Source organism: Vipera ursinii (genome assembly GCF_947247035.1).
Source record: "Vipera ursinii genome assembly, chromosome: 8".
NCBI classification, from domain to species: domain Eukaryota; kingdom Metazoa; phylum Chordata; class Lepidosauria; order Squamata; family Viperidae; genus Vipera; species Vipera ursinii.
In genome coordinates, this window is record NC_139519.1 from 22,826,828 (window position 1) to 22,842,519 (window position 15,692).

At 45.9% G+C, this 15,692-nt stretch overlaps 1 protein-coding gene across 2 annotated transcripts in view; it reads right to left on the bottom strand.

Annotated features, from left to right (window-relative positions):
- SORL1 (sortilin related receptor 1) overlaps positions 1-11,182 on the bottom strand; it is a 60,861-nt gene extending 49,679 nt beyond the window's left edge. For both annotated transcript variants that reach the window (XM_083368729.1, XM_083368728.1), the window contains exon 1: positions 10,767-11,182. In XM_083368729.1, coding sequence (XP_083224855.1) covers positions 10,767-11,081 — 315 coding nt within the window. In that variant the 5' untranslated portion in view covers positions 11,082-11,182. The remainder of the gene's footprint in view (positions 1-10,766) is intronic.
- Between the last annotated feature and the right edge of the window lie 4,510 nt (positions 11,183-15,692).

Genomic DNA, 15,692 nt, shown 5'->3' on the forward strand with positions numbered 1-15,692 from the left:
CAGATTGTCTACTGCAGCGTTTGAAGTCCACGCATCTTCAAGTTCCTAAGGTTAGGAAACGCTGGTCTACTGTACAAGGAATGGCTCTAAATCTCCAGAATAACAGAATAACAAGTCTTGGAAGGGACCTTGGAGATCTTCTAGTCCAACCCCCTCCTCAACCAGAAGAACCTACACCATTCCAGCCACAAGGCTGTCCAGTCTCTTGTTAAAAACTTCCAGTGTTGGAGCACTCACAGCTTCTGGAGGCAGGTTGTCCCACTGATTAATTGCCCTCACTGTTAGGAAATTCCTCCTTAGTTCTAAGTTGCTTCTCTCCTTGATTAGATTCCATCCGTTGCTTCTTGTCCTGCCTTCAGGCGCTTTGGAGAATAAGTTGACCCCCTCCTTTTTGTGTCAGCCCCTCAAATACTGGAACATTGCTATTATGGTCCGTCTTTACACTTTTAGCAAGTTTAAATCAGGAACAGACAACACAGAAAAATTGGGAAGATTCTGTAGGTATGCTGCTAACTTGTGGAGTTTTATTATAGGATGGATTTTTTAAAAATTTTGTATGCCGCCTAGAGTTACCTTTATGTGAGCATGGCAGCTATATAAATTTGTTTAATAAATAAACTAAATACACGCAGTGTTTCTCAGCCTTAGCAACATAAGATGAACATAAGCAACATAAGAATTCCCCAGCCAGCACTGTGTTAAGTTATTATTTCTTAGTTTGGCATTTTTATCTTCGCTTTTCTCTGACTTTAGTTTAAAAAGCAGAACGAAAATTTCCAGGGCTGCTCATGTTAAAAATAATACATTATAACAATATCACCCCCATAAGAGAAAAAAACAAGCAAACAAATAAATAAAGAGAAAAAAGCAAAGAAAACAACCACAGCTAAAGCAGAAAAGACAGAGGAATACTGTATAAACACAGCTAAATCAACAGAGTAGCAAAATCAACATTTTTAGAAAAGCCTGCATAAATTAATCTATACTTAAAAGGTAATTTTATATTTGCTTTAGGGGATTTTGTTTTAAAAGAAGCATTTATACTGCACAATTTAGGCAACATTTTCAAAGCAGATGGCAAATCCTTATTATAGCTATCAAGGAGAAAGGCTCATCAGAACAATTGCAAAGAAACACTGGAGCAAAACCAGAATATTGGATCATAATATGAGGCTCCTGCACACACACGCTAACAAATATGTGCATTGTTCAATGGGAAGTGAATTCACAATCTGCTCATCGCTGTAAACAGTGTCTCCCAACCTTAGCAACTTTTAAGAGGTGTAGACTTCACTCCCAGAATTCCCCAGCCAACATGGCTGGCTGGGGAATTCTGGGAGTTGAAGTCCACACCTCTTAAATTTGCCAAGGTTGAGAGACACTGCTATAGAAAAAGGGGAGGTAAATTACCTCAGAACAGGGAATCAAAACCTGAAATTCCAGGAAAAGCTACAGTTTTCTGTCCTGATCTTCAACTGTGCAGCTTTCTGCAACACTACAATTAAATCACAAAGGAAATTTTTCACAAGGAATATGGACAAAACCTGGTCCCTTTTCAGGAAAGGAGGGAAGAAGGGAAGGAAGAAGGAAGTAGCTGAACTTCCATTTCCACCCAAGTAGGTTCCAGTTTGGGTGAAATGCAGCATCTCTTCTCCAGATGCAACTTTGCCCCCTGGCAAACCACGCATGCACACTAACAGATGCACAGATATCCACCCTCTGTGTGACGTCGAACGGAAAATTGTTTAAAGATTTGGAGCCCTTCCAGTTTGGGGAGCAAATCAATGCTTTGTTCAACATCAGTTACCCTATTTGTCCTTCTATTTCTTTGGAAAAACAGGAAATTTGCTGGAGAGAGAGAAAGAGAGAAAGGGAGAGGGAGAGGGAGAGGGAGAGAGAGAGAGAGAGAGAGAGAGAGAGAGAGAGAGAGAGAGAGAGAGAGAGAGAGAGAGAGAGAGAGAGAGAGAGGGAAATATGAAAACACCAGGATGGCTTGTATAAATGAAATTCTTAGCTACACAAATGTTAACTAATTTAGAGAAAATCATCACTGACGAAGATGTTCCAAATATTGGTGGGAAATTAAACTTAAGTAAGAGCTTGAAAAAACAGGATATTGATTTAACAGGGAGACTTTAATTGCAAATACAACTGAAATATAAACTGTTTAGAAAAGAGGTTATAAACTATTATTGTTGTTTGTATAACCCTAGAAAAATATGAGGACGTGTCTATTTAATTTTGTATGTATTAATAGTAGTAAGAACTGTATTTGCATAGTGTTGGGAAAATGAAAAGAATATGGGAAGAAAGGAGGGTCAGGAAGAGAAAGAAAGCATTGGATTGTGTAGTATTGAAGAATGTTAAGTTGTAATCTTGAGTAACAAATGGACCCGGTCATCACACTGTTTACTAAGCACTTATTTGTTTGTAACAATCAATTACTACTACTACTACTAGTAGTAGTAGTAGTAGTAGTACTACTACTACTACTTTTATTATTATTAATATTATTATTATTATTATTATTATTATTATTAAAAACAGTTATTATTATTATTATTATTATTATTATTATTATTATTATTATTATTATTATTAAAAACAGTAATAATAATTATAATCATAATAGAATATTCCAAAGGAGAAACTGGAATGAAAAGTTGTCCAGTCTGGTCCCTTCCCATGTTGCCACATTAGACTCTTCTCTTCCAGCCCCCGGTACCCTGTGTCCCGTGACCTGCATGCACATACATCCCCACACATGAGGCCGACACAGACAATGTTCGGAGAGCCTTTTCATAAGACAGCAAGGCCACTTTCAGCTCCTTATCAAAACGGCTCCCAACGGCTCCGTTCTGCCTGAGGGACTTCTAAATATGAAGCCAACGGCTCATGAATGGCCTGTTTGTGACTCAGAGGCTGAGGTTGGGCCCAAGAGACCTGGAGCCGTTCCTCTGGAGCCGCCCTTCAGAAGTAAACAGCACAGGGAGCAGGTGTGCGGCTTCAGGTGACGTCAGCCCGGAGCCCAGCACGAAATGCAACAGAAACGTTTAGCCACGCTTCAACTCCCCCCAAAAAAGAGGGCAGGTCCTGTTAAGGAATTAGCTGCTTTATGAAGGACAAATATCATTTTGGGGATTAGTGGCAGGCAGAGACAGATTTAAAAAAAACAGTGAAGGAGATATTCCTAAGAGTAGAAAGTGATACCCCTCCCCCACTTCATCCAGCTCTGCTCTCCCTGTTTTTGTTTCTGATGAGCCTGCAAGATCTGGTCTCCCTACGTATTGAAGCCACCCAATGAATATTGTCCAAGCTCCTTAAGAAATCTCTTCAAGTGAGGAATATCTACAAGCATATTGTGAGGAATGTAAGAAAAATTGCTAGGGCTTTCATTAAAATACTATGTGGGGTTCTTGGTGCTAGAGCTGATGATGTTACCTAGTTTGGTAATGAAATGACTGCTAGAAAGCCAGCAAGCTGAGCTCACCAAGGACCTGACAGCCCTCCTCCTCCTCCTCCTCCTCCTCCTCCTACTCCACCACCACCACCACCACCTCATTCTCTTCTAGCAATAATAATAATAATAATAATAATAATAATAATAATAATAATAATAATAATAATAATAATAATAATAATAATAAGTTGGAAGGGACCTTGGAAGTCCAACCCCCTGCTCAGGCAGGAAACCTTATACCATTTCAGGCAAATGGCTGTCCAGTCTCTTCTTAAAAACCTCCAGTGTTGGAGCATTCACCACCTCTGGAGGCAGGTTGTTCCACTGGTTAGTTGTTCTAACTGTCAGGAAGTTTCTCCTTAGTTCTAGGTTGCTTCTCTCCTTGGTTACTTTCCATCCGTTGCTTCTTTTCCTGCCTTCAGGTGCTTTGGAGAATAGCTTGGCTCCCTCTTCTTTGTGGCAGCCCCTGAGATATTGGAAGCCTCACCCTTCTCTTCGTTAAACTACACATACCCAATTCCAGCAACCGTTCCCTATATGTTTTAGCCTCCAGCCTAGTTTGGTAATGAAATGTCTGCTAGAAAACAAGCAAGCTCAGAGAGCACTAAGGACCTGACAGTCCTCCCCCTCCCCCTCCTCTTAAGCTACTCTTCTTTGCCGCAGAGTTAAGTGAATCACTGCAGTTGTTAAGTATCACACAGTCGTTAAGCAAATCTACCTTCTCCCATTGACTTTGCTTCTTGGAAGCCAGCTGGGAAGGTCACAAATGTCAATCAAATGCCAGTTGCCAAGCAACCGAATTTTCAGCACACCAACATGGAGATGCTGCAACGGTCATAAATGTGAGGACTGCTCAACTAGAATACTTTTATCAGGGCTATCGTAACTTTGAATGGCCACTACACCAATGGCTGTATGTCGAGAGCTACCTGAACTCTGCACCTTCACAGCCACAGGCAGAATTTTTAGATCACAAGAAGCCATTGTTTGTTTAATGATGGTTTACTGAATAAGCAGCCCTTGATTGTGTTCATGCAATAAGCTAAGAAGACTCAAAACAACTCGCAAGGACAAATGGGTTTTCTGCCTATTTAACGAAGCAAAGTTTTGCCAACATCATCCTTCAACCTGTTAGATAGAACAGGAAGAGAGGTTTGATTGGACATTGACGTGGAGAGTGACAGAAATAAAATACTTAATTATTTAAGTCTTTACTGTACAGATTTAAAATGAGAGAGCAAGAGAGCAAAATAACAGAGCTTGTGCTTCCTCTTTCGGTTAGAGGAGATCTGGCAGATTTAATTGTGTCTCTCCCACATCTAACTCATTCCCTGGGGCAAAATATTCCCTTCCAAGGTTGAGTTTCTTCATCTGTATAATCAGCATAATAATAAATCACCATCACGGACTGGAGCAATAAGGGATAAAGAAATCGGAATTACAGAAGCTAATTCTGCATGAGAATGAACTGCGCAACAGCTGGAGGGAAGATAATATTTCACATCCTAAACTATGCAACAGATTAACATGTAATCCTTTTCTTTGAAATCAAACCATTTCTGAGATGTCACAGGAAACACCCAGCGGGCGGCAGGAAACGGGAAAAACAAGGAACTGTGATTAGAATTAAGGACCACAGGTGACCAGCAATCCATTTTCATTACACTCAGGAAATTATGCTCACAAATCAACAAATGGTCTCTTGGGGCTACATTCAGTTTAAGCAAAATATACGGCAAACTTGTGCCAAGCAGGTGCCATCCAGATGGGTGGGACTGCAACTCATAAAATGGTCCAGCTGGTGCTGCCTCCATTCCTGCTAGGAACTCTGAAATTTCAACCCCATCATGATTGGAAGATAAGAAGTTGGGAAAAGCTACGTGTTTCTCAATTTCAGCAACTTTAAGAGTGGACTTCAAACCTAATTCTAAGGGAATCCAGTGACCACTCAAAGACTTGGAAGACCAACAGGAGCTTCACCCTCTAGTCAAGCCAATGACCAGGTTGAATGACCACTTTGCCTTCAGTGAATGTGTCAGGCAGATCAGAAAGAAAACACAATGAAATACACTTATTCTACTATATCCTAAGGCAGGGGTCTTCAAACTTAGCCCTTTTATGACTTGTGGACTTGCAACTCCCAGCATGCTAGCTGAGGAATTCTGGGAGTTGAAGTCTACAAGTCATAAAAGGGCCAAGTTTGAAGACCCCTGTCCTACGGTTACATTAACAGAATCTTGCAAGTCCAAAGGGACATTTCTCCTGCAAACTCTTTTATAACAATGTTAGAGAGGTTCCTTCCTAAGTCTCTTTCTCTGCCTGTTTTGCAGCTGCAGGCTATGCCCTCTCTTATCTAATTGTTCCTTAAGTAGCAACTTCTCACCATCCTACCTCTCCCAAGGTCATTTGAACACACCTGTTACATCCTGCTTGTAGAAGTTGGGTTTTGTTGGGAATATAGAGGAGGTGGATGATGTTTTGGATTCTGCTTTGGACGTGCTTTCCATCTAGTTCATCTTTCGTGCCAGGGATGTGTGGTGCAACAATGTGGCTGAAACTAACAATGAAGCAATGGGAATAAATCACAAACACTTGGTACGCTCATCCTTGATTTTGCCCAATACTGGCCACCTGCCATGCAGCTTTACCAAACCCAACAGGCTCTACTATCTCTTTGGCCAACTATTGCACAGGTCAACAATGAACCCCCTGTTGCTGTTCAACCAGATTTCCTTGAGAAGTGTTGAGTCACTATCTCAACTTCCCCAGCCTGTTGGACTCGATGTTGGCCTTTAGAACACAACTCAAAACATGTCTGCATCAGGCAAGGAATCCAATGACAATATACAAAACATGTGGGGTTCTTGTGCTCTCCAAGCTTGGTTCTTTTCTTGCAGACCTTTCATTACCTAACTAAGTACCATTATCAGTGCTAGCCCCCATAAAATCAAGACAGTGGTACAAAGCAAAGCCGTAGCTCTTTCTTTTTTTTCATGCCTCACAATATGCTTGACATTTTTTGCCTGATTCTTGTACATATTCCTCAGCTGAAGAGATTTCCTAAGGAGCTTGGACAACATTCATTAAATATTAGAGGGAGTCAAGCTATTCTCCAAAGCACCTGAAGGCAGGACAAGAAGCAAGGGATGGAAACTAAACAAAGAGAGAACTAACCTAGAGCTAAGGAGGAATTTCCTGAGAGTGAGAACAATTAATCAGTGGAACAACTTCCCTCCACAAGCTGTGATTGCTGCAACACTGGAAGTTTTTAAGAAGAGACTGGACAGCCGTTTGTCTGAAATGGCAGGGTTTCCTGCATGAGCAGGGGTTTGGACTAGATGACCTCCAAGGTCCCTTCCAACATTGTTGTTGTTGTTGTTGTTGTTGTTATATTCAATTGCAAGAAAACCACCAAGCTTAGAGAGCACCAGGGATCCCTCAGTTGGAGCCATAGCTACAGATCTTCTCTTCTGATAGAAAACATGCTTTACCGGACAAGGAAATTCCAGGGTCTACTAAGGGAAGTTCTGAAACTATTATATTTCCTAGGAAGGATACATTCCTAGGAGAGAAGTGCACCTGAATAAAAAGAGTGCACACTGACAGCTCCAGGACCAATGAGCTTGCTAAGAATCCCGTGCACTGTTTTTCACAGTATCTGAAAGGTCATGGGGACCTTGCAGTGACAGAGAAGTAAGCAATTAGCTATGAATTCTTTTCTAATGACCGTGGTGGGTTTCAGAAAAATCACTTGTCCTCAAATTGCCAAATCCTCTCCTTGCAAAGGACGAAAGAGCAAACACCTGAACATGCAGACAGCTGCTATCAACACAGGCTGTTGACACAGAGTTACCGCTGGAAGCTTTTGAATAACAAGGCCGAGCATTATAGTGAAACTGCAAATGGGAATTTCAGATTTCTTTTCTTCTTACAAAGGGGACCTTTTTTTAAAAAAAATTCAAGCCCATGATTGATAAGAAGGAACAACTTCGCTGTGGAAAGTTTTCTGCCTGAAAAACACAGAAATGGCAGAGATGAACTGTGTAATTTTGCTGATGGAAAAGAGGCGATCTTTTGAACAGGCAGCTGAGCAAAAAAAAAAGCAAGCCGCTCGCCTGCCTAACCATGTTCTCCAGCAGTCTCTGGTGGCCCATATCTTATTATTTATTGTCCTCTTGGAATGGTGAAAACAGAGACACCCTAACAGAAAGAAATGAACAGGCTGAAACTGGGTTGGCCAAGGTCAACTAGAGCCAAACTGAGATATTGAATTGTAATTTCTAGCCAGCACAGACATTATTAAAATTAAAAGTGCATGTACTGATGTGAAGATTGATATTACCTCTAGTATGGACTACCGTCGTGGGACATCAACATGTTGACATTGGTTTCTGGCTGAGTTTCAAAGGCATCCAGTTGGCTGCTATGGGAACCAACCAGTTGCTAAAGAGGCCTTCGGGGGGGGGGTGTATTTTTTAATGCTCTGAAAACGGAATGTGACCACGAAACAGACAAAGTTAGGATGGGCACAGAGGTAGTCCTCGGCTTAGAAGCATTTATTTAGTGACCATTCAAAGTTACAACAACACTGGAAAAAGTGATTTGGGGTTATTTTTCGCAACCTACAACCACTGCAGCATCCCCAGGGTCATGTGATGAAAATTCAGATGCTTGGCAATTGACTCACATTTATGACAGTTGCAGTGTCCCGGGGGGGGTCACCTGATCCCCTTCTGCGACCTTCTGATGAGCAAAGTCAATGGGGGAAGCCATATTCGCTTAAGAACCATGCTGAAGTGATTCCCTTAATGACCGTGGCAAGAAAGGTCGCAAAATGGGGCAAAACTCACTGAACAGCTGTCTCGCTTAGCAAGAGAAATTTTGGGCTCAATTGTGGTCGTAAATTGGGGACTACTTGCACATAAGAAGGTCTATTCTGTTTGGGGGGAAAAAAATCTCATTTTTCCCTCCTAGGCACCGTCCCATCATATAAAGTGGGGAAAAATCTTTCTATCAGGTCAAAGGCCTCTTCTTGGCCCCCTTCACGCTTATGCATTAGGTTGGCCCGGGAAAAGTTGTCTAGCTCTGAAGTGGATTTCTTAGGCTTTATTTTGCCATAATACAGGATGGCTCAGACTTTATTCTGGGATGCAGAAGTCTCAAGCATTTGAAAAAACACACCAAAAGGATGCAGAGGGAAGCACTGAATAATCCAGATTTTCACACAGTTTTGGGATCCTTAGGGGAGGGGGAGAAACAGGAAGAACAAAGGAATTAGGGGAAAAAAGAGAAATTCAGCCATGGAAAACCAGTGCCCAGCCAGTAAAATTCTGGGATCCAGAAGTTTTTGGGTTGGTTTAATGGGGTTTAGACATCCAGGAAGACTTGATTTTACTCTTAAATCATCGGCCTTTCCGGCTAATGAATATTGGGGCATTCTGAAGACCATTTTTTAACCTGGTGTCTTCTTGGCCAATTTTGCTCCCTTCGTTATCCTACAAACATGATGCCAAAATAATAAACCATTGTTGAACTGACGAGATTTATGGCTTGTTAAAAAAGAAGGCCATGTTTATTGACTGGGGCTAGGGGATAGAAGTCGTCTTAATCTGGATTACTTCGCAGGAACCCCATGAGCACCTTTAAGCAAACAGAAGGTCTATTGTGCTCTTCACACTCTCTTCCATCTTTCCTAAAAATAGTGATTGCCATTTCTGACAATAGTTCCGGCTGCCTATTAGAAATGTGAGTAACTCTTTCATTACAGCAGAGAATTGCGGTTCCTCACAACTCTTATTCTTTCAGAGGCCTTCCTTAAATTTAAAGATAGCTCCCCTTTAATCTCACATCAGCTTTTATGTCATGGAGAAAGAGGAGAAGGTTGGAACTTGGTGTGTCTCATGGGATCAACAGAGACCACATAGGTTGACATCACAAAAAAAGGCAAACTTGAGCTTGTCTAGGAAGGAGATGGAGAAGTTTCGAGAGGACACCCCTACAGTTCTTCCACAGGGAATTCCAGCTAGCGCACAGGATGACAATTGTGTATTTCATCGTTCTTAGGTGAGAAGATCCAAAAGCTACATCAGCGTTGAAGTTCAGTGGGAACCCCGCTCCCCATATTGTTTGCCATGGTTGATGGAAACACCAGCACCCTCCAAGTCGGTGGAGATTTTAGGCCATCCAGATCAGGGATGGCTTTCCAAAACAAAGATGGCTTTGTTAAGTTTGTTTTTCCTTTGAAAACATTTCCCTTCTTATCCAAGAAGCTTCTTCAGTTCTAGCTGTCTGGTGGGGAATATCAGAACCGAAGGAGCTTCTTGGACGAGAAGCAAAACATTTTCAAAGCAAAAACCGAGAAAGTCCAGCTTCCCTTCGGAAAAAGCACCTTTGGGACTCAAATCTGGACAGCTGCAGGTTACAACAAGAAAATGAGAGTCCTGGTAGGAATTGTTTGCAAACTGCCAACAAATGAGTCCCATAAAAACTGGGATTTCCAGTTCTTCTTGCAACAGACCATGAAGTCCAACTGCAAAGCAGGCTTGATGTGCGTGATTTTTTTCCAGACCACCTTCCCCTGAGAAACCCAGCATCCCGGGCTATCCAAGCCCTCGGTGAGAGGGCTGCAAGCAAGGTAACAAACATTCAACTTGCTCCATGGTGGTCTTTCTGGACCCATCTTAAACAACCGTGGCGCTGCTCCTTTTGCACTGCACCCTTCACCAAGGATGTTAACCTTTAAATATCTGTCTGTGGGAAGATTCACACCCTGTCCCTCATCCCTGCCCCCTAATTCTAATTTGCTCCCCTCCCCTCCCCTTGCAACGGAGCCAGAGGCACTCAGCCCTGATTTACAACCCCCCCCCAAAAAAAGATAAAGTATCCGGCTTCATTGCTAGGCAGGTCCCGTTAGCTCGTTTCTCGGGGGCTGCAGGACAAACCAAGCCCCTCTCCTCAATTAAAGCACCAACCAAGGCGGGGGGGGGAGGAAAGGGACCCCTGAATCGTGGTTCTCCTTCCCGCAAGCGTCGTCGGGCTCTCCCCCCCTCCCCCCGAAAAACCGAACCCCCGCGGGCGCCAAGGCCACAGTGGGGAGGGGGAGTCCGCGAGTGGCGGCAAAGGGGCTCTTCCAAGGACGTTTCCTGGGGGAGGGGGAGCCCCCTCCTCTCCGCTTGGCACCCGGTTGGAAAAGCCGGGACTGACGGAGGCCAGCAGCTCGGGAGAGGGGGGGGAATGGGGGTGGGGGAGGCCAGCAGAGAGGGTCGCGCCGCGGCAGAGCAGAGCTGCCCGTCCGGGGACCGCTCACCTGGCCGTACACCTTCAGCGGCTCCTCCGGCGGCGGCGGCGGCGGCGGCTGGGCGCTCCTTGGCCGCCGCGGGGGCTGCCCAGGGCCGGGGAGATCCGGAGGCTGCTGCAGCAGCGCGAAGCCCCGATCCTGGGGCCGCGGGGCCAGGGCGCCCCGCAACAGCAGGCTCCGCCGAGGAGAGGCGGCGGCGGCGGCGGCGGCCGGCCGGAGGAGCCCGGCCAACAGCAGCAGGAGCAGCAGCGGCGGCGGCGGCGGCGGCGGCCGAAGGGCTCCCGGGGCAGAGCCGGGCTTCCCGCCGGCGCCTGCTGTCGCCATGTTCCTGGCCCGCTCCTCCGCCGGCTCGGCGCGCTCGGCAGCGGCCAAGTGGGGCGCCGCCGCCCGGAGAGAATGTGCCAGCCCGGGGATGCTCGGCTCTCCGGCGCCGCGCCCGGACGGGGCAACCCCCTTCGCCCCCGCCCGCCCGCCTCGGCACCGACGCGCGCCCGGGAGAGGAGGGGGGGGGAAAGGCCAGCCACGCGTGGGCGACGGAGAGGGCTCGCTGCACGGGGACGCGCCCGCGCGGCCGGAGCCAAAGGCGTGCGCGCGCTGAGCTCCGGCCGCCTCGCACTTTCTTCTGATCTTCCTTCCTTCCTCCTTCCCAGTGGCGTAGCGTGGGGGGTGCAGGGGGGGGCCGGCCACACCGGGCGCAACATCTGGGGGGGGTGCATTAGATGCATTTTACTTTAATTACATCAGTATTTTCATCACAAACAATACATGTGCTTAGGGGGTAAGGGTTTCTAGTGGAAGAGACTTGAGTGCTAAAATCCACGGGTTACGGGGTGCAAATTACTTGCCTTGCCCCGGGTGCTGACAACCCACACTACGCCACTGCTCCCTCCCTCCCTTGACTTTATGCTTCTTCCTTCCTCCCTCCCTTTCCTATCGGAAGGAAAGGGGGACACCCCCCCATGAGCCCCAAGAGGGTAGAAGTGCAAACCAGGTGTGCTAAATCCGAAGCGCGCTCCTATCGTCTCTTGGCCCTTTCTGCATCCCCTCTCAAGCAAGAGGGGAAACTCTGGTTTGGCTGGCTTCTAGTGCTATAACAGCTGCTTCCCTTTGATGAATCAACCACATCTGGATTGTTACCGCACTGCTGCTGGCTGCAAGAATATTCGGCGAGGTCAACAGTTCTGCAGCCAAAATCTTGCAGGCCACAAACAAAGCCACTTGTTGGTGGCTTATTTTATTACTTGGCTGCTGTGCCCGACTTTGTGGTTCCGATGGACGGCTGATACAGAAGCACCAAATCCTGCAAAGGTTTACCTCTCTGGGCCAGGAGAGATGGCAGTTTGCTAGATGTCCTTAAAAGCTCTGGAGAATGTCATATATTGCTCTGCAAAGGCAGCCTGGGATAAGGTGTAACCTGTCCTCTGCTGACAGCCCAAGGAAGGGCTTTCTGCGGGTCAAGGTTTCACTTGGTTGGGCATGATCAATGGATGGAATAAGACCCTTTTCTGCCAGGTTCAAACTGTGATGTCAGGTGGACTTGCCCTTCTCATATAAAAGGTAAAGGTGTCCCTGCCAATTTTACTGTGCAAGTTGTTGCCGACTATAGGGGGTGGTGCTCACCTCCGTTTCAACGCCATTGAGCCAGCACTGTCCAAAGACATTCCCATGGTCATGTGGCCAGCCTGATGCCACAGGGCACTGTCACCTTCCCACTGAAATGGTACCTATTTATCTACTTACACTTGCATGCTTTTGAGCTGCTGGGTTGGCAGGAGCTGAGGTGAGAACAGGAGCTCCGCCCTTGTGTGGCGCTCGGGTCTCGAACCAGGGCTGCTGGCTTTCCAGCAGACAAACCCAGCGTCTTAACCACCGAGCCACTGCGCCATCCCTCCCCTCTCATAGCCTCATCAAAATCCACTATGCACAGTACAGATCTGTGCCATTTTCCAGCTTCCCTTGCAAATTTTGGGCTGCTATTCCAGCCATGTTCTCAGGGCAAATATTGATGCAAGGGACAAGCTTGATTTTGCACATCCAAGGAAGGGCTGTCTGCTGGGAGCAAGATGCCGCAGGAGTCGGATGGAAACATGTATGGGGGATACTAGCAACCTTCAGAGAAGCCAACACAAAAGGAAGAAGCTTGACCATTGGTCAGGAAAGAAATTTGTGGACATCTGCTGCATTTTGAGGGTGGGCAACTTGTAAAGCAGGAATTCTTCTCTGCCCACTATGGCTGGAAGCTCATAGAAGAATCCCCATCGTCTTGAAGAGGGAAAGAACATTATAACTGGTCCTAAGCTAGGAACTTTGCAGTTAAAATAGTCCCCCCTTATGCATCTCCTCAACTCCATCCATAGGGGCAATGTGGACCCCTCTCAGCCTCACTGCTCCCCTGCTGACCTCCTGCCCCAAAGAATGACCAAGTCTTTTTGGCAGGGGGGGATACTGCTCACCTGGGGGTAATGAGACTTGTCCCCCTTTGTTGAGGAAAACGGGCTCTTCCAACTGATAAACCAGAAGGTCAAGAAAGGATGCAATTTGAGATTAGGGTTGAAGTCCTAACTGATGTTAGAGTTTGTAAGTCATCAGCACAAAAGAGAATCTTCCCCCGAAGACCAGACTTTTGAGGGTCCCTTTTGAGCAGCCATCTTGTCCGTTTTGAACAAATTAGCAGGCTCTGGTTTGGTGCCAGCACTCCATAGGTGGGCACAGAATTAGCCAGTCATTGCTTAATCTTTTCCTGTTTCTGCCGTCTGGCCAAGATTCCTTGGCTCGCAGTCCCAAGGGCAGAAGTGTTTTCTCCAAATCTTGGATCATATTGTTAATATCATCAGAAGGCCACTTCCTAGGTCACAAGCAAAGGGAAGTAATATATCCAAAAGACGCAACACGGAGCAAGAAAGAAAGCTTCGGGATGGACGCACAAAAAGTCCTAAAACCAGCTCACATTGTGGGACCATTTGTGGACATCTGCAGTATCTGAGACCTGCGTTCTTTCTTGTGGATGGTCCCTAGCCTCCAGTTCAGTGCATGATCCATATTTGCTATCATGCTATCAAGGAATGGTTTGTCATTATTTACTACCATACCATGTGAATTCAGGGCACTGGATGTGAAAATTGGACTCTAAAGCAGGATAGAAAGAATATTGAACCTCTGGTGCTTTGGTGTTTGAGAAGACTGAGGGGACAGCCAAGAAAACAAACGAATCAATGGTCAAACAGATCAACCCAGCCGTTCTAACTCAAGGCGTTGCTCACCAGGCTGACATTCTGGATGCATTACGCAAAGATCAAGCTCTGAAGAAGTCTGTAATGTTTGGGGAGATGGGAGGGAAGAGAAGAGTGACTGGACTCTGTTACAGTGGTGATGACTGCCCTGTTAGAAGATCTGTTAGAAGATCTGAAGGACCAAGCTAGGGACCAGTGGTGGGATTCAGCCAGTTTGCACCACTTCGGCAGAACCGGTAGCTAATTTTTTGTTGCGCAGGCCCAGAATGGACTTCCGGAAGTGGCATCCACACAGAGAACCATTTGTTCACATATTTTAATCTCACCACTACTAGGGACAGATCTTCCTGGAGAACATTTATCTGTGGTTTGTAGTCGATTCCAACTTGATGGCACAATGTTCATCTGTCAATCAAATTCAGGGTGCATGATGTTTCAGAAGACGAGCCAAAAGGAAATTTCAGAAAGCAATGAAGTCTTTAAACCAAACCCTTGGTTATCGTCCCTCTGTTTATATATTCTCAGACTCTTTTTATCTGAGATCTGTAGTTAATAAAACTAAATATTGTTTCATGCTCTGCTGGGACAGCCTGACCTGAATTTGCTTTGCTTCAGATGAGGACCATTCTGATGCAGTTAAATGAGGCTCGTAATCTTTTATTTATTCCTCAAACATGCAAGCTTCAGATTTCCAAAGGGAAATTTGCCCCGTGGGTTTTGATCTCATGTAATTAACCTCTGTCTGTGTGCATGGATTTCAAACTTTTTTTTAAAGGCACCTTTGCATAGATCAGACCCCATCCTCAAACAGATATGAAGACCTTTGGCAAGGTGAAGATTTGACATTGGGGTTTTGGTTAGGGCTTCCGCTTCAAGGTGGGTTGGGTCTAGGGGTTAAGGCACCAGGCTAGAAAGTGGGAGGCCGTGAGTTCTAGTCTCGCCGTAGGCTGGGTGACTTTGGACCAATCACCAGGAGACGGTGGGTTCTAGTCCTGCCTTAGGCACAAAAGCTGGCTGGGTGACTTTGGGCCATTCATCCTCTCTCAGCCTAACCCACCTCCCAGGGTTGTTGTTGTGGGGGAAATAGGGGGAGGAAGGTCTGTTGGGTACATCACTGTCTTGAGTTATTGGTAAAAATAATAAAAGGTGGGATATAAATAAACAAACAGCCAGACAAGCAAAGTAGGGCTGTCTTATTTTCCCAGGGACGAAGGTCCGTTTTTCCCCATTCTGGTTGGCAGTTCAGGCTTTCTTTCCTAAACGGCACAGAGCCTATTTTAGAAGTTTGGGTTGGGGTTGGGCCTTGGGGGTAGAAGGAGAGCCCATCACTGGGCAACCGCTAAGGCAGGCAGGAAAAAAAAAGTCCTGGCACAATCTGAAAGTGCTGTGTTACTGATAGCCTGGGAAGGGAGAACGTATTGTTCCTCCCCGAGTCGTTAAACTAATGCCATCAGTTCTGCTTAAGCAAATTCTGAAGGACACCAGGAGGCATCTAGGCAGGCTTCAGAGTCTCACTGCAGCAGGAGAGAGTTTTGAAGATGCCGGAGCGCTTTTATGCAGCAAAGGATCAGAGCAAAGGGCCCCAACAGTATAAAAATCTCCATCCAAGTCTCTCCCCTCGCTATGCAGTCGGCTGTGCTGCTCCAACCTTGGCTGGGTCAGTCTCGCCCTGGCGCGCGACAGCTGCCAATTCTCTCTCCAGACA